This window comes from Phlebotomus argentipes, unplaced genomic scaffold (assembly GCF_947086385.1).
Source record: "Phlebotomus argentipes unplaced genomic scaffold, Phlebotomus argentipes genome assembly scaffold_4, whole genome shotgun sequence".
In the NCBI taxonomy this organism is placed as follows: Eukaryota; Metazoa; Arthropoda; class Insecta; order Diptera; family Psychodidae; genus Phlebotomus; species Phlebotomus argentipes.
Genome location: NW_026776174.1, coordinates 10,705,881 through 10,723,653, shown reverse-complemented (window position 1 = coordinate 10,723,653; position 17,773 = coordinate 10,705,881). Strand labels below are relative to the sequence as shown.

Below are 17,773 nucleotides of genomic sequence, written 5' to 3'. Positions count from 1 at the left end.
GTCGTCCGCTGCAATCGCTGACCGATTCTATTCCAATACTTTGGCTTAGCACTTTTTGTTCGAGGGCTGCTAAAATCTGAGCTCAGACATCTTAGCATTTTAAAGCTAAAATACCTGCTTCCTTTTAGCTTCTTTGGGTCCACTAGATCAGTGACATCGTCTCATATGTATGTTTATGTCAAATTTCACACCAAACTTCTTGCCGCATACTGGACAGGGAAACATCTTTTGTTCGTGAGTTCACCGGACATGCACTTTCAAAGCAAGGCTAGTAGCAAATTTCTTATTGCAATGCATACAGAGAAAAGTGTGGGGCTTATGAATGTGAGCAATGTGGATCTTTATATGATTATTTCCTCTAAATTGCCTCTAAATGAAATGCCTTCAAAGACCAGAATAAATCATTTCTTTGAAAAATGTGACATAAAAGACGCTTGAACAGATGTCGCTGTTCGAGATTCCTGAACGCAAATTTACTTTACTCGATTTTCCGATGGAACAAGGCCTCTTCAGTAGTTTTAAGTCAATTTTAAGCATTTCTATCAAAGAATGATCTACGCGGCACTAAAGTGTTCGGCTGGGTATTTTGATCAGTTCAGTGTAGATTTTGGTGTATCAATTTTATTCAAGACTCATAAGGATAACATTTCGTTTTCATTTTTCTTACTACCTAATGACAATCTTTCATATGTCGGTTTAGGTCTGATTTAAGTCCAAACTTCTTATCGCACACTGAACAGGGAATCGTCCGTTCGTGAGTTCGCCGGACGTGCACTTTCAAAGCAAGGCTAGTAGCAAATTTCTTACTGCAATGCGTACAGAGAAAAGTGTGAGGCTTATGATTTTGAGCAATGTGGCTCTTCATATTCCGATTTCTTCTAAATTTGGCGTCGCAGAACTCACATTTGAACGGTTTTTCATCTATGTGAATCCGACGATGACTTCGCATCTTCGAAATATTAAATGTCCCGTATTGACAAGATTTCCAGTCACACTTAAACTTCATTTCAGGATTGTGTGTCTTGAGATGTATTTTCATAGATCCTTTCGTAGAGAAGACTTTTCCGCACTCAGGACAAGGATTATTGTTCTTTTCCTTGTTGTGAGATTGCATATGATAGTAAATACCTGACCTATATCGGTATGTGTTTCCACAAATAGCGCAGTCAAAACGTGTGTTTTTGTGCGTCATCAAGTGCTTCTTCAACAGACTAATGCGCTTAGAGGTGTAAGGACACTCCGCACATCTGTGAATTTTTTCTTTTTCCTCTTCCACTTGCTCAACTGCAACAGAACAAGAACTTTCGAGAATTTGCGCAATGCTGGAATCGTCGATCCCCACATACCGTAAATGTTCTTTCAGTAATATTCGCGTAGAAAATTTCTTACTGCAATGTGTGCAGGGAATAGTGCGGGGCTTGTGAAAGCGTTCAATGTGGCTCTTCATATTACGATTTCCTCTAAATCTGTTGTCGCAGAACTCACATTTGAACGGTTTCTCTCCTGTGTGAGTCCGACGATGCATTTCGAAGCTCGACTTATAAAATGTCCCGTATTTACAAGATTTCCAGTCACACACAAATTTCCACTCAGAATTGTGTGCCTTGAGATGCCTTTTCATATCATACGACGTGGAAAAGACTTTTCCACACTTAGGACAAGGATTCTTGTTCTTTTCTGTGTTGTGTATCTGCATATGATAGCAAATACTTTGCTTAGATGGATACGTTTTTCCACAAATGGCGCATTCAAAACGCGTATTCGTGTGCATGTTCTTGTGTTGCAACAAACTAAATCTGCGTTTACAGGTGTAAGGACACTGCGCGCATCTGTACATCTTTTTCTCTTTCACTTCCACTCGCGCAAGAGCAACAGAACAAGAGCGTTCGAGAATTTTCGCAACGCTTAAATCTTCTATCTCTGTTGCTTTTACTGGCTCGACGATCTCCAGAGGCTCTTTTTCGGCATTCTGGTCCTTAAATCCACTTCTTCTCTCGATATATTCTCCTTGAGGTTCCGTCTTCATCTCTTCCTCGAACTCGATCTGCGTCTCGAGGCATTCTTCCTCGCCCTCCGATGATTCCTTCTTACCCGCGTGAGTGGGCAGATGATTGTTGAGCTCGTGGAGGAAAGAGAACATTTCCTGGCATGTGAAGCACTTGAATAGCTTAAATCCTCCGTGAGTCTGAAGATGAAACTCGAACTCCGCCAAGGAAGTCTCTTCTTTGCCGCAGGTTTTGCATCTGTAGAAATTGTGCACATTTTCCTGGTGGTTTTGCAGTTCCGCCGCCTCTTGGAACTCTTCTCCGCATTCGCGACAACAAACGTCAGCAATTAACTCTTGTTTCACTGTCAATCCATTCATTTTCTGTCACAAGCATTTATAAGAACTCTGTGTACACAAACAAAACTTGTCCCGATGTCACGATGCTCTGACAAGCAACTTGCAAGTAACCGATCGAACTGGCATGACATTGCAACTGGTCGAGAAACGGCGCGCTTTCAAAAAAATTCCTTGCAAATCTTGGGCTGCATTTTCTGTCCCATTTTCATGAAAAATTTCCATATATAATTTACGAAATGGTCAATTTATTTGCTTATTGTTTTATTGAGACAATTTTTACAGATTTTGGTATATCAATTTAATTCAGGACTCATCATGATAACATTTTTTGAACATTGAGCCTCTTTGCGTCGGGCTAAGTTAAATGCTGGATTTATCATTGATGTAGCATTTAACATTATTCGGCTTTATTTTAGGCCATGGCGTTGATACCGGACACAAGCACTTCGGCTCACTTCGGCCGGATTAAACTGAAAGCGAATCGTGTCGCAACCAGACGCGCAGTTGCGAATGACGTTCAGTGAGGATGTGTGTGAGAATTCGACATCGCACACGCTTGCGCAACCGCGCCGTTTGAGCCGACTTTTTAGTCCATGTCGGACTAGACTTGCGATAAATGCTGCATTTATTTTAAATCCGACACGGCATAAAGAGGCTCAATGACAATATTTCATATGTCGTTTTAGGTCGTACTTTAATCCAAACTTCTTGCCGCACACTGAACAGGGAAACATCCTATGTTCGTAAGATGATACAAGGATTACGGTTTTTTTCCTTGGTGTGTGTCTGCATATGAATGCGAATATTTGATTTATATCGGTATGTGTTTCCGCAAATGGCGCACTCAAAACACGTATTGCTGTTTCCGCAAGTGCCGCTTTAACATACTAATACAATCACAGGTATAAGGACACTACGCGTACCTGTGAATTTTTCCCTTTTTCACTTTCACTCGCTCAAGAGCAATATAACAAGAGCGTTCGGGAACTTGCGCAATGCTCAAATCTTCTTTCTCAGCCGCTTTTTTCTGAATCGTCGATTTCCGAGGCATTAAATGTATCTTCAGTAACCTTTGCGTTGAAAATTTCTTATTGCAATGTGTGCAGGGAATAGTGCAGGGCTCGTGAAAGCGTCCAATATGATCCTTCAGAATACGTTTTAAATTGAATTTGGCGTCACAGATCTCACATTTGAACGGTTTCTCTCCTGTGTGAGTTCGACGATGGCATTGCAAGCGCCACTTGATATTTGTTTCGTATTGACAATATTTCCAGTCGCACACAAACTTCCGCTCCGGATTGTGTGTCTTGAGATGCCTCTGCAGACATATTGGGGTTAGAAAGACTTTTCCGCACTCGGGACAAGGATTATGCTTCTTTTCCGTGCTGTGAGATTGCATATGAACCTTAAGACTTGACTTATATCCATATGTTTTCCCACAATTGGCGCATTCAAAAGGACACGTATTGCTGTGCTTCTGCAAGTGCTGCTTCAACTTACTAATACGGTCACAGGTGTAAGAACACTGCGCGCATCTGTGCATTTTTCGCTTTTTCGCTTTTCTGGGCTTATAAGTATCAGAACAAGAGCGTTTGAGAACATGCGCGTTGCTGAAATCTCGTTTCTTAGCCGCTTTTCCTGGCTCGACGATCTCCAGAGGCTCTTTTTCGGCATTCTGGTCCTTAAGTCCACTTCTTCTCTCGATATATTCTCCTTGAGGTTCCGTCTTCATCTCTTCCTCGAACTCGATCTGCGTCTCGAGGCATTCTTCCTCGCCCTCCGATGATTCCTTCTTACCCGCGTGAGTGGGCAGATGATTGTTGAGCTCGTGGAGGAAAGAGAACATTTCCTGGCATGTGAAGCACTTGAATAGCTTAAATCCTCCGTGAGTCTGAAGATGAAACTCGAACTCCGCCAAGGAAGTCTCTTCTTTGCCGCAGGTTTTGCATCTGTAGAAATTGTGCACATTTTCCTGGTGGTTTTGCAGTTCCGCCGCCTCTTGGAACTCTTCTCCGCATTCGCGACAACAAACGTCAGCAATTAACTCTTGTTTCACTGTCAATCCATTCATTTTCTGTCACAAGCATTTATAAGAACTCTGTGTACACAAACAAAACTTGTCCCGATGTCACGATGCTCTGACAAGCAACTTGCAAGTAACCGATCGAACTGGCATGACATTGCAACTGGTCGAGAAACGGCGCGCTTTCAAAAAAATTCCTTGCAAATCTTGGGCTGCATTTTCTGTCCCATTTTCATGAAAAATTTCCATATATAATTTACGAAATGGTCAATTTATTTGGCTATTGTTTTATTGAGACGTTACTTAAACAGTATTTATAGATTTTTATGTCTAAAAAACCATCCTTGTGATATTTTCCAAATCTGTACATCACTTCTTTTGTGCACCGTCTGGAAATATTTTCTCACTGCCCACCGTATTGATTTCCGCCGATGATGTACGCTATTTACCGAATCTTGCCTGTTATTTTTAATGAATTATGAATGATACAACTCGTCTGCCAACTCTCAACACCAAAGAGCGCAGCCTTCGAAACGATACGAGATTGTAAGGAGCAAAATCTGTTCATTCCAGTCCCGGATAACCGTCATCTGAGTCTTCTTCATCATCTAAGTCGCCAAAGGATGGCTTATCCTTGCCGTCGGATTTAAACATTAAATTCGAAAGGTCCCCGTCGAAGTTGCCGCCGCCGAAATCGGGCTCTTCGTCTGCAAAAGGAGCGGTTTTTAGCGGAGATTGCAAGGAATACGTTCTCAAGTTTTCAGTCTTTTCTCACCCATTTCCGAATCCGATCCTTCGTCTTTCCATTTGTTAAAGTCTACTTTCAGCCAGTGCGGCTTCTTCTTCTCGTTTGTCAGCGTCGCCCAGTAAGGTCCGCTCTCGGCTTTGGGAATTGTAAACTCGACACACCTCGTGGCGTCCTTGCGCGTCACCTTGTCGGGAAGGATGTTCTTCAGAAATGTAAAGGTAATTTCGTATAGTTTGTTGTCTGCCGCGCCGGTGCCTTTGAAACTCATTGTATTCTCCGTGAATCTGCAAAGGCAACAAACAATCACAATCTCACTTCTGGGGGTGTTTTTGAGGTGGTTTCTTACTTGTATTCTGTATCCTTGCACTCCACGTTGATGGTGAGATAGACCAGATCATTGCGCTGTGCCCAGATTACGGGTGGAACTGTCGTTCTGCGGGGTGAGAGAAAAAAAACATGCTTTAGTCTTTCTCCCAGACTTTTAACCTCTTGTGGATTACATTGAAGATTCGCGGAACTTAACCCTACTTTTCAACTCCCCCTATTTTTCTCATTTCCCACCTGTAAACCCCGCGAACCGGATATTTCCCACCAAACAAAGCCCGCCGCCGAAGCCCCCTGCTTACTTTTATCGCCCCCGGCCGGCAAATTGAGGGCGCAAAGGAAAAGTTTTGTGTATCGATTGGACCAAAATGGACGCCGGCCACACAAGCCCTTTAATCACATTGCATGCCCAGCGGAAAACACGCGGTGCAGCGCATGTGACGCCCACGAGTGGTGAAAATCGTACTTACGCTGCTCCAGGCGACATTGCGAACAAATCTTTTTACAATTTACACCGTAATTGCTCCTAAAACGTGCCGTTCTCTGGGAATTTACAAGGAACTTCCCTCTGTGTATTTCCAAAATGTGTCAGCAAGAAAATCAACGATTCGTCGAAGAGCGCCTCCTGGCGGAATTGTGGCGTGCAACATTGTCCCAAAATCGTTTTTCCGCGTCAAGTTCAACGAAAGCGACTTTTGACATTTCGTTTTGCGCGACGTTTTTTTGTTGGCGTCTTTTTCCGTTTTTCTTCACAGAATCTTGCTCAAAAATGTTGTATAGTTTGTAGAATAGCGTGAGAAGTTGTTGAAAAAGTGCCTAAGCAGTGCCTTAATGTCTCTGCGTGAGAGAATTTGGGGGAAAATGAGTGAGAGTGAGAAAAATCGAAGATTGAGGTTGGAACAGGTGAGAGCGAAGTAGCTTTATTTTGGTGCTTATTTTGTTACTGAAAGTCTCGGAAATTCTCCGTTCGCAGGTGAGGCAGCAGTCCAAGAAGATGGCTCACAGCATCCGGCAGAGAGTGTCGTCTGAGAAGCAGAAGCAGGAAGAGAAGATTAGAATCGCGAAGGCTGAGGAAATGAACAAGTGGAAGAGGAGGCAATTTGAGCAGAAGGGAAAGCAATTTGCGGGGACTTTGGCGCTCGTTGGCGAGGCTCATGCGGCTGCGGAGAAGGAGAAGCTCCTTCCAGCTGTGCCCAGGGCGAGGAAGAAGCCTCCGGAGAAGGTGAAGAAGGCCAAAATTGCAGCCAAATCGACAGAAACTCAAACTTCACCAAGAGAAGAGCCAGAAGTCATCAGTCTGACGACTTCCACATCTGAGAGTGATTCCAGCACACTTGTCGATGATCTTCAGCTGATCAGCTCTTCAGACAGTCTTGAGAAACTGCTATGTGAGATTTCCAACTCGAAAAATCCACAGTCGAAGCGAGATACTGTTGTTGACTTGAAGAAATCTTCGGATAAAGTGGTCTTTTCTGAAGTTTCCAACTTGATCAAGAGGAAAAACGGAGTGCAACGAGGTTTGGAAGGAAGTTTGCAAGGCAATAGGGAGAGTTTCTTCTCTGGCGTGAATCTGGAGCGTGTGGAAGACAAGATGAAGTTGGGAAAAAGCCCGCCATCGAGAGATTTGAGCAATGTTCTGGGCGAGAATCGTGTGGCGAAGAAAATCGCTGAAAGTCCTCAAACAATTCATCATTACGACCACAGAAATCGCTTTCACAAGAACTATATTCCTCAGGGGAACATCGTGACCAAGGCTGGATCTTCGAGGAACCAAAATGCAATGGAAAATGCGCGGGAAGAAGTGCAGAGAATGAAATACTCAGCAAAGCTGAAAGACGTGGAAAATGAGGAGCGAAGGTGAGAATGCTGATCAATAGATTGAGTTGAGAATTGACTGGATTTGTTGTTTTTTTTTTTCAGGCGCGTGCAGAAGATGCGATCGAATCAAGCGCTGGAGAAGGAACGTCTTCGGCGGAATTACGAGGATTTGCTGGCGAAAGTTGATGAACTTCTGGACAGGGAGGAAAATGCCGAGGGAGAAGATCTTGTTCTGCGTTCTGAAGACACTTCAGAGCCCATAGATGTTGACACAACGAAGAAAACTATTGGAAAGAAGACTGAAAGCAATGATATTGATGTGGATTTGAATCTCATGGATATTCTGGGGAAGATTTTGCACAAACTTGATGAGAATAAGATGCAAATTGTGGAGGAAATTATGAGCAAGACTCGCGAGAATAGAGAATTAACTGTTGTGGGAAGTGTTGAGAGTCACAAGGAAGTTGCTGTGCAATCGGAAATCATGCAGCCGGAAAAGGACACAGAAGAAGTGGAGATTCAAACTGTCGGACAATCTGACAAGGTGGAAATTGTGCCCACAATCACTGAAAATGCGAACAAGAAGCCACAAATTCAGATTGTTATCAATGTCAAGGAGACTCCGAAGGTGGACAATTTGAGCAGAATCCCTGACGATGTCCAGAAAGTGATGAACAACGAGAAGAGGAAGCATTCAGTGACGCAGATGAATTTGTCAGATGCAATTGGGAAGAAGTATCCGAAGACACCGGAGAAGAGAAGTGCAAAAATCCTCATTGACACAATATCTTCAATCACTTCTGATGGCTCGAGTCGATCGACAGTCTATCACAGTCCGCCGAATGCGATTTGCAGTGACTTGTCGCACTTCGTGAGGGGATTTGGCGAGGAGAAAGTCACGGCAAAGGCGCCGCGGCGGAGAAAAGAGGCTGAAAAGGGCAAGAAATCGGCAATGCTGAGGAAGTACATAAAGCAATTGGTTGACATGCCGCGAGCTGATGTGGATCTCTTGAGTGTGAGCTCGGGAACTGAAGTGCCAACGCCTAATTGCTCCGTTGTGAATGTTCCTGCGAATGCTGGGACGCAATCGAAGTGGATTCCGCTCCGGGAAGAGGGCGAGAAGAAGAGCAAGAGCAAGAAAACCACGATTTCCACGGAGATTCATCCGAAGAAGTGCGCTAGAAGAGCCAGAGAACCGGTCGAAGAGGCTGCTAAAGAGGCGGTGAAGCAACCAGAGGCTCTGAGAGAGGAATATGCGGAGCAGACGAAGCGGTACGTGAGGAAAATCAGCGAGCTATCCAAGCTGATAAACAAGGTGCGCAGCGAGAAGAGTCGATTGGTGGCTGAGAAGGTGGGAATCTCGTCCGGGAGTGACAATGGCGTCGACACGTCGACGAAGTACAAGGATTTCCCGAGTGCGCGCGTGAATGTGGAGAGCAGCACGGACATGAGCAGCGTTTCTGAGATGAAGGATGACGAAGGACGCGTGTCTGTGAACAACTTGACTGCTTCCAAAGTCATTGGCGTGAGCAAAGACAGCGGAATCTCGATCTCGCGTCCCGTGACGTCGACTGAGATGCGCGACAGCCCGGAAATCCGATGGACGCCGCTGAGGCGGACCAGAGCGCAGGACGAGCTGTCGACCATTGCTGAGATGGACACTCTGGGCACATCCAGGATCCACGCATCGCCTCAGGTGAATGGGCAGTCGAAGGTGGACGAGGCGTTCGATGAGCTGAAGCACGCGATTGAGAGGATCTCGGCAGATATTGAGGACTACCAGAAGTTCCCGTCGTTTGAGGAGTACGTGAAGCATCTGGGCGGGAGTCTGCAGGATCAGTCGATGGAGCAGAAGCGGAAGCTGCTGGAGTACTTCAAGGAGCTGTCGCAGGACATGGTGCTGAAGAACTTCCCGGGATTCGGGGAGTTTGTGCAGGAGGAAGCGACTGGCGATGCCGAGAGTGCAGATCTCGAGGGTGCGTCGGAGTTCACGCTGCCCGACGTGGTGGCGGAGCTGATCCAGCGCAAGGTGATGGATCAGCCGTTCCGGAATCCGTCGGAGGAGAGGACAAACACTCAAGTGCTGCCCAGCAGCTCGGGCAGCAGCATAAATCTCGAGGCGGATTTCAGGAAGTTGGGACTCGGATGGGCGGCAAATATGCTGGAGAGGACGCACGAGCGTCAGCAATTGTCCAGCAGCGACAGTTCCACGCAACTCAACATCATTCCGAATCTCACGAACGCCACGCACTCAATTGACGAGTCACGCGTGATGGGAAAGCCTCTCAATCTGCGGGATTTCTTCAATCGTGAGCTGGAGAAGAAGGCGAAACAGGACAATTCATACTCTGCCGATGGATCGAGCTTGACAAACACGCTGCTCAAGTCGCTGCTCGATGCGGAAGTTGAGAATCACATTCACAGGACATCAACGCCAGTTGCGCTTGGAGGGAAGAAATCCACTGAGAAGCACTCGAAAAACTCATCAAGCTCAATGATTTCCTCCGAGAGCAAACTCTCGTCCATTGGGAGCTTGAAGGAGTAGAAATTGTACAACGAAGATTAGACTTAATAGATTTAAAAGCTTCATTTCTTATACATTTTGAGGAATATAAGTGATTTTGGTACAAAAAGTCTTGTGACTTATTTAAATCCACATTTATTTCTCTCCTAGCGCTTGTTTTCCTTTTTTCTTTTTTTAAATACAATACATTTATATGAAAAATCTTATTGAACTCGCTGGCAAAGTTTCACACAAATCCTTCGGTGAATGTTTTTCTTTTCTAATACGGGGATTTTTCATAGAAAACTGCGTTGAAACTTAAGTTTCACAATTGTGTAATCGCGGCATTATCGCTTTGTTTTTTTTTCTTTCAAGGAAAATGAAATGCTCTCTGATAAACCTACAAAATAATCAATCAGTCGCTTCTCAACACTTCCGCGAGTGTCGTGGAATTCCCACTAAATCTAGAGCTCGTCATGATCGGCGTCAATTTCTTCTGGCTCTTCACTGGAATCATCGCCATCCTGGCTGTCTTTTGACTCTTCCTCCTCCGCGAACTCCTCCTCCTCGGGCTGCTCGTCGGGATCGATGCCCAGCGTCTGGCGCATCATCCGCTCAATGGTGTCGGCGAAGCCTGAGGTCTCGCGCAGCATGAAGCCGGAGCGCAGCGTGGCCGTGCGGAACATCATCACGGCCATCTCCTTGGCCAGCGGATCCTCGGCGTCGCCCTCGACGCGGCGCAGCAGCTCGCGGATGAGCGGATGGCGCGGATTGACCTCCAGGATCTTCTTCTGGCTGAGGTAGTACGACCGCTGCGGGTCGTCGGCCTTCTGGTGAGCATTGGACATGGCCAGGCGCTCCATGTTGCCCGTCCAGCCGTACATGTTGGCCACGAGCGCGCACGGCGAGTTGCTCAGTCGCTCGGAGATCTGCGCCCTGGCGATGTCGTCCTTCAGCGCCACGTCGTTCAGCCACTTCACGAGCGGCTCGAAGGACTTCTTCAGCTCCTCGAACTTCGTCTTGGACTCCTCAGAGTCCGCGAGCGTGAAGCCCTCGCGAGCGGCATTCTGGAACTTCTTGCCATCGAATTCGGGCAGTGCGGAGATCGAGTACTCGTCCACGGCCTCAGTGAGGTACAGGACTTCGTAGCCGCGCGCCAGCAGACGCTCCACGAAGGGCGACTTCTCCACCTCGGTGCGTCCAGGGCCGGCGATGAAGAAGATGTGCTCCTGCTTCGGCTTCATGCGCGACACGTAGTCGGCCAGGCCGGTGTGCTCCTTGCCCTTGGTGTGCGACGACTGGAACCTGAGCAGCTTGGCCAGGCGCGAGCGATTGCTGGGATCCTCCATGACGCCCAGCTTGATGTTGGTGGAGAACTCCGCCCAGAACTTCTCGTATTCCGCCTTGTCGATCTTCTTGATCATGTCCAGCGCCTTGCGCACCAGCTTCTTCTTGATCACCTTGATCAGCTTGTGCTGCTGCAGCGTCTCGCGAGACACATTGAGCGGCAGATCATCGGAATCCACCACGCCGCGGATGAAGTTCAGATAGCTCGGCATCATGTCGTTGAACTCGTCCGTGATGAACACGCGGCGCACGTAGAGCTTGATGTTGTCCGACTTGGTGCCGTAGCGATTGAAGCTCTCCGACGGCTGCGCCTTGGGGATGAACAGGAGGGACTTGAACGTCACCTCGCCCTCGGCCACGAAGTGGGTGCTCGTGAGTGGATCGCTGGTGTCCTTCGTCAGGCTCTTGTAGAACTCCGTGTACTCATCCTGCGTCACCTCGGCCGGCTTCCTGGTCCAGATGGGCTTGCTGTCGTTCATGATCTCCCAATCCCACACCGTCTTGGACACCTTCTTCGTCTTGGGCTTGTCCTCCTCCGCCTCCTCCTCCACCTGCGCGTCCTCATCCACCTCGTCCTCCTTCTTCTCCGCCTCCTCCTTGGCCTCCTCCTCCAGCGGCACCTCCTCCTCCACCGTCTTGCTGGTCCACATGTAGATGGGGAAGTTGATGAACTGCGAGTACTTCTTGATCAGCTGCTTCACCGTGTCCTCCTCCAGGAAGTCGCGCGCCTCCTCCTTCAGATACAGCGAAATCTGCGAGCCCCGCTTCAGCGTGTCCCCGCGCGGGTCCTCGGCGATCGTGAACTCCGCGGCGTTGCTCTCCCACACGTACTGCTTGTCCGTGTTGTGCTTCGTCGTCACCACCACGCGATCGGCGACGAGGAAGGCGGAGTAGAAGCCCACGCCGAACTGCCCGATCATGTCATTCACGTCCTGGCCCTCCGTCTTCGTCTCCTGCATCTTCGAGAGGAAGTCCGCCGTGCCGGACTTGGCAATTGTGCCCAGATTGTTCACCAAATCATTCCTGGTCATGCCAATTCCCGTGTCGATGATGTGAAGCACTCCGGCCTCCTTATCGGCCTTGATCTTCACCTGCAGATCCGGATTGGTGTCCAGCTCTCCGCGCTCCGTCAGCGACAGCAGCCTGATCTTGTCTAGGGCGTCAGAGGCGTTCGAGATGAGCTCACGCAGGAAGATCTCCTTGTTGCGATACAGAGAGTTGATGATCAGCTTCATCATCCGATTCACCTCAGCCTGGAAGGCGAACTTCTCCGACTTGTCTCGCAACTCTTTCATCTGCGCCACGTTGAGCCCGTCCAGCTTTATCGCCTCCTCCTCGCGCTTCAGTGCCTCAGAATCTGCCGAGATAAGAGAATTGGTGGTCAAGTCGGGGGAATTTTGACACGTTGTCGCTCACGGAGAATGAACTCTCTTCTCACCTGTTCTCGAGCCCTGCTTGCTCGCCCCCAGATTCTCCTCCACCGTGTCCACGTCCGGCGCGTCCTCGGCCTCATCAGCTCGGATCAGGGAAAGTCCTGCAAAACGAGGAAAGTCCAGGATTCAGCCACCAAGCCTCGTGGGCGCACTTCATTTCCCACCGCATTTCGCCACTCTTCCGCACTTCTCACCTGTGATCAGGAGCATTCCCAGCCCAAGTAGCAGAAGGTACTTCATCCTGTTGCCCAACTCCTCACTTTGCGCCCAGGATTTTCACAGAACAGCAGGGAAAACACCAACGAACCGGTCTTTCTTCGCCAAAGCACCCAAATGGAATGACATCAAGTCTACACTCCGAATAAATAGTTTCCATAAAACGTGTGGCTCGATTTGATTGGTCCACAGCAGCACTCGCGCCAGGGCCGAACTCGGCACGAAGCGCGGATTTACGCTCAGCACGCGATTAAGCTCGGCAGCCTGGAGAGAATTGTGAATTGCGTGTTAACCATTCCAGTTGGGACTCTTGGTCGCCTCGAATTCATGCATTTTTCCGACTTTTCCCTATTCTTGCGATATCTTTAGCAACATAAATGGCTTCTCAACACTCAGAAACCGCTTTCTGGCCAGTGTAGCCAAATTTTAATCTCAAGTTTTTCTTCACAGACCAAAAGAAATGAATTAATTTATTTTTAATTCGCGATTAACCCCGAAAGAACTTGTCATCTGGCCTGCGCAGCCTATCAAAATAGGCAAAATACACAGGCGCAAGCAGAGACATCTATCAACCAAAGAAGAATCATTGGAATATGAACAAAATCGCTTGCAAGAAAACTTAATTTGGCGGTTTTTCTACGGCAATTCGTGCCCAGAGCGAGGAAATTGTTATTACAATTACTTTAACATGAAGAGCATGAAAAGTAGTGGCAAAACTCCGTCGATGACAATACCTGTGAACACCGCGAATGAGATTCGAATTGGCGCAAATCAAGGGCGGAAAGTGAATTTGAATCTTATAGCAAAAACCAACTGGAAAAGTCAAAAAGTAAATAAGTGTTTATTTTATTAATTCATCGTCACAAAGTAATTTTCACATTCTCTGTAAAGTAACTACTAAAATAGATGTTCTCATATAATTGTAATTTGTGTGTGTAAACTGTTGCAATTCTTGTTCATCTTCCATTCGCTTGGCAAGTCTCAAAGAAAACAACTAGAGAAGATTGTTATGGAAGCCCAGAAGATGCAAATAAATAGCGCAATTTGCGGACTAAGAGGGAAAACAACCGTCTAATGAATTGTTGTAAAAATACCACAAGAAATTTGATAATTGCCAAAGTCTATTCAGTCGTTTGTGGCCGCGTGACGCGCTTCGCGCCGCGGTTCTTCGGCCCCGGCGGCTTGTCGAAGATCGGCCGGTGGAGGATCTTCTTGGGGTGCAGCTCGTCACGCAGGAACTCCTCTGTCACGTCGTCCGTCGCGTCAACCTCCAGCTTCTTGGCCACTTCCACGCCCTGGCCGGCGATGGTGGCAACGAAGGGCGCCTTGCAGCTGGAGTACATCATGCGGTCCTTCACGGAGCACGCGTAGCCGGGCATGGAGTAGATGAAGACGAAGCTCTCCAGGTAGTCGCCCTCGTGCGTGTGCTTGTAGAGGAAGAGATGGTAGCGCGCCTCGTCCTTGGGGATCATCTGCGCCAGTGCCGCCGCGTCCACGCTGGCCGCCTTCACCAGGTGGATCTCCTCCTGCGCCGTGTCCAGGCGGAACTGCAAGTACGTGTAGGCGCCGCGCTTGGCGTCCCGGATGGCGTCCAACGCCGCCTGCGACACCGGGAAGTTGATGCCGTTGAGCGTCTGCTGGCGCGTCTCGTTGCCGATGTCCGTCTTCACCTCCGTGCGGCGCAGCTCCTGCAGCTCCTCCTCGCGCGTGGTGAGCGGCGCCGGGGCGCTGAACTCGCGCTTGTGCCGCTCGTAGCCGGCGAACGTGGCCTCTTCGGGCGCCGTGGCGTGGAACTCCTCCTTGATGTGCGCCGAGCCGAACTCGCTCTTCAGCGTGGCCTTCGTGGAGGCGTAGACCATCTTGTGGCGGATCGTGGCCGTGTCCGGGCTCCAGCTGAGCAGCAGCCACTCGAAGCCGCCCAGCGACGACTTTGTGTCCAATCTGGCGGAGAAATGCGCGCAGTGAATTGTGAAGTGTGCCGATTGCCTCGATTGTTCCGGAAGCGCATCTCGCTCACCTGTACAGCACGTAGCACGGCGTGTCCGCCTCGATCATCGCCGGGACGCAGCTGTCGTAGTCCCTGATCCAGTCCTTCTTCGCCTCCTTCTGGTCGCTCAGCGTGAGCTCCTCTGCAAAACACACACACAATTAGCATGACGCCGCAACTTATCAGCCGCGATGACTAACCATTCTCTATCGTGATTTTTACAGCCCGCGTCTTGCCATCTCTGCACTTCCCGAAGAACTTCAGCAGCTTCTCATTGGCTGCAGACGATATGAAAACAGAGGATCGTCAGGATAATTCTGCCCATTCTCCCCCTTCGCGCATTTCCCGCGCTTCTCACCCTTTATTCCTGTTTGGTGGGACATTTTCCAGAGCTTCCACTACTCAAAATGCACTACTTTTCACGCTTTTCACAGATTTTCACAACGATTTTGCACTGTGAAGATTTCGCAAGGATTTATTTTTCACACGAAACGTCACTGAACTGAGCAAAATACCCAGATGAATATTTAGTACCGCGTAGCGAATTCTCGACCAGCTGCTAATAAATGTCATGCCAGTCCGATCAGTTGTCGTCCAGTTGTTATCAAAGCGAAAGGACGCGTTGTTGTAAACAAAGTTCTGCGGATAAAGAAGCCACGATAATAAACTATTCATTATTCTGCGGATAAAGGTTAGCAGTTAATGCAGTTAAGTAAGCGTTCTTATTTCACAGGAAATGGCAAGATTGCAAGTGAAGGAAGTGAGTGAGAGTAACGTTTACTGCCACAAATGCAGAGATCAGTTCCAAGAGGCGGCGGAACTGCAAAACTACCAGGAAAATGCGCACAATTTCTACAGATGGAAATCTTGCGGCAAAGAAGAGACTTCCTTGGCGGAGTTCGAGTTTCCTGATTCCTTGTTCAGAGTGCGGCAAGTTGTTTGTTGTTAAGCGAGACGTAAATAAACATATGAAAAATTGTTATTAAGTAAACTCATCGAACGTCTTGAATAAATTTAATCAAATTTGATCAAAGGAGTTTAAACTCCTCAGAAGAGGTTTCGTATTGTTTTTGTTACGGCGTAATTTATTTGCATTGACGCGCTCTTTCCTTGTCACTTCACACGCGGCTCTTTTCCAAAGTATCCGGAGACAAGTTCCTCTGTTTCTGCTGCAAACCCACTTCCAGGATCTTGCCAGGATCGCGAGGAATCCGTGCTGATCATCTGAAATCAAGTGAGCGTCGCCTGAACTTGGGATTTGGCCTGGGCGGGTGTTTGGGCAGGTTATGAGTTGGCTTCCGATCTGTGTGTGTGTCTATTTTTGCAATCCACAGGGCGACATGGCACCGAAGAAGGTTGAAGAGCCGGAGCGAAAGCCTCTGATCGGGCGCGTCGGGACGAATCTGCGAGTGGGAATTGTTGGGGTACCGAACGTGGGCAAGTCCACCTTCTTCAACGTCCTGACCAAGAGTGCGGCTCCGGCCGAGAACTTCCCCTTCTGCACCATCGATCCCAACGAGAGTGAGTGGAATGTTTCCGGGCGTGAGTCCAGTGAATTGACGCGATTCCTCGCTTTGCAGACAGAGTCCCGGTGCCGGACGCGCGCTTCGACTTCCTGTGCGAGTATCACAAGCCGGCCAGCAAGGTGCCGGCGTACTTGAACGTCGTGGACATCGCGGGCCTGGTGAAGGGCGCCGCCGAGGGCCAGGGCCTGGGCAACGCCTTCCTGTCGCACATCAGCGCGTGCGACGCCATCTTCCACCTGGCCAGAGCCTTCGACGATGACGACGTGACGCACGTGGAGGGCGAGGTGAATCCCGTGCGCGATCTGGACATTATTTCCGAGGAGCTGCGCCTGAAGGACGTGGACAAGCTCAACAAGGACTTGGAGAAGCTGGAGAGAGCCGTCGTCCGGGGCAATGACAAGAAGCTGAAGCCGGAATATGTGAGCCCTTCCACTCTCACTGCCAAAGATCTGTTGTGTGACGCAAATCTCTCTTCCGCAGGATTCTCTGCTGAAAGTCAAGGGCATCTTGTGCGACGAGAAGAAACACCTTCGATTCGCCGACTGGACAGCTCACGATGTGAGTAGTTTTCCAGAGATTTCGGGGAAAATCTGGCTAGAATCGAGTCAATTTCAGCCGATTAGCGAAGGTTTTAAGTCTTGATTTGAAGCGGAGAAGACTAAAATCAAGATTTAAAGGGAGAGGAAAAAAAGGACTTGAAAATAGGCAGATTCGGGCTAGTTTTGAGAATACTCATTTCTAGGTTTATTTTTCTCAGTGTAAGTCTCTTGTTTCCGTTGCAGATCGAGGTGCTGAACAAGTATCTCTTCCTCACGTCGAAGCCCGTGGTGTATTTGGTGAATCTGTCGGAGAAGGACTTCATCCGGAAGAAGAACAAGTGGCTGATAAAGATCAAGGAGTGGGTGGACAAGAACGACCCCGGCGCCTCCATCATCCCCTTCTCCGGGCTGTTCGAGACGAAGTGGGCGGAGTTCGAGCTGGACGCCGAGCGCGAGGCGTACGCTGAGGAGCACAAGGTGCGCTCCGTGCTGGACAAGATCATCCTCATGGGCTACAAGGCGCTGCAGCTGGAGTACTTCTTCACGGCCGGCGCGGACGAGGTGAAGGCGTGGACGGTGCAGAAGGGCACGAAGGCGCCGCAGGCGGCCGGCCGGATCCACACGGACTTCGAGAAGGGCTTCATCATGGCCGAGGTGATGCACTACGTGGACTTCAAGGAGGAGGGCAGCGAGGCGGCCACCAAGGCGGCCGGCAAGTATCGGCAGCAGGGCCGCAACTACACCGTGGAGGACGGCGACATCATCTTCTTCAAGTTCAACGCCGGCGCCGGCCTGAAGGACGCCAAGAAGAAGTGACTGCTCGTCATCTGCATCGTCATACTCACCTTCCTCTACGCCAACATGATCCTGTACGCGCAGAGCTTCTCGCACCAGCAGTGAGAATGTGCGGAAAGTGCGGCAATAAATCGTCTTGCATTTTCACATTGTATTTCTCTCTCTTCAAC

At 48.8% G+C, this 17,773-nt stretch overlaps 7 protein-coding genes across 7 annotated transcripts; 2 read left to right on the top strand and 5 right to left on the bottom strand.

Moving 5' to 3' along the window:
• Positions 1-299: 299 nt before the first annotated feature.
• Positions 300-2,515, bottom strand: LOC132257647 (zinc finger protein 26-like). Its single transcript, XM_059754635.1, has one exon. It carries the CDS (start codon positions 2,363-2,365, stop codon positions 671-673), a length of 1,695 nt encoding a protein of 564 aa, XP_059610618.1. The 5' UTR covers positions 2,366-2,515; the 3' UTR covers positions 300-670.
• A 440-nt stretch (positions 2,516-2,955) lies between these two features.
• On the bottom strand, positions 2,956-4,565 carry LOC132258036 (oocyte zinc finger protein XlCOF6-like). The gene has a single exon (XM_059755139.1). It carries the CDS (start codon positions 4,413-4,415, stop codon positions 3,258-3,260), a length of 1,158 nt encoding a protein of 385 aa, XP_059611122.1. The 5' UTR covers positions 4,416-4,565; the 3' UTR covers positions 2,956-3,257.
• A 54-nt stretch (positions 4,566-4,619) lies between these two features.
• LOC132258041 (uncharacterized protein CG16817) lies at positions 4,620-6,062 on the bottom strand. Its single transcript, XM_059755143.1, has 4 exons — positions 5,910-6,062; positions 5,462-5,548; positions 5,143-5,399; positions 4,620-5,074 (listed from the first exon to the last, which is right to left on the bottom strand). The coding sequence occupies exons 1-4, from the start codon at positions 5,924-5,926 to the stop codon at positions 4,932-4,934; spliced, it is 504 nt and encodes a 167-aa protein (XP_059611126.1). The 5' UTR covers positions 5,927-6,062; the 3' UTR covers positions 4,620-4,931.
• Positions 6,063-6,145: 83 nt separating this feature from the next.
• Positions 6,146-9,815, top strand: LOC132258180 (uncharacterized). Its single transcript, XM_059755333.1, has 3 exons — positions 6,146-6,342; positions 6,413-7,296; positions 7,360-9,815. The coding sequence occupies exons 1-3, from the start codon at positions 6,271-6,273 to the stop codon at positions 9,800-9,802; spliced, it is 3,399 nt and encodes a 1,132-aa protein (XP_059611316.1). The 5' UTR covers positions 6,146-6,270; the 3' UTR covers positions 9,803-9,815.
• An 85-nt stretch (positions 9,816-9,900) lies between these two features.
• Positions 9,901-12,904, bottom strand: LOC132258182 (endoplasmin). Its single transcript, XM_059755334.1, has 3 exons — positions 12,735-12,904; positions 12,546-12,641; positions 9,901-12,464 (listed from the first exon to the last, which is right to left on the bottom strand). Exons 1-3 carry the CDS (start codon positions 12,778-12,780, stop codon positions 10,225-10,227), a joined length of 2,382 nt encoding a protein of 793 aa, XP_059611317.1. The 5' UTR covers positions 12,781-12,904; the 3' UTR covers positions 9,901-10,224.
• A 677-nt stretch (positions 12,905-13,581) lies between these two features.
• Positions 13,582-15,392, bottom strand: LOC132257534 (twinfilin). The gene is made up of 4 exons (XM_059754488.1): positions 15,102-15,392; positions 14,944-15,021; positions 14,774-14,885; positions 13,582-14,697 (listed from the first exon to the last, which is right to left on the bottom strand). Exons 1-4 carry the CDS (start codon positions 15,124-15,126, stop codon positions 13,878-13,880), a joined length of 1,035 nt encoding a protein of 344 aa, XP_059610471.1. The 5' UTR covers positions 15,127-15,392; the 3' UTR covers positions 13,582-13,877.
• A 444-nt stretch (positions 15,393-15,836) lies between these two features.
• On the top strand, positions 15,837-17,750 carry LOC132258184 (obg-like ATPase 1). The gene is made up of 5 exons (XM_059755336.1): positions 15,837-15,977; positions 16,078-16,264; positions 16,324-16,688; positions 16,750-16,827; positions 17,052-17,750. The coding sequence occupies exons 2-5, from the start codon at positions 16,084-16,086 to the stop codon at positions 17,622-17,624; spliced, it is 1,197 nt and encodes a 398-aa protein (XP_059611319.1). The 5' UTR covers positions 15,837-15,977; positions 16,078-16,083; the 3' UTR covers positions 17,625-17,750.
• The last annotated feature ends 23 nt before the right edge of the window (positions 17,751-17,773 follow it).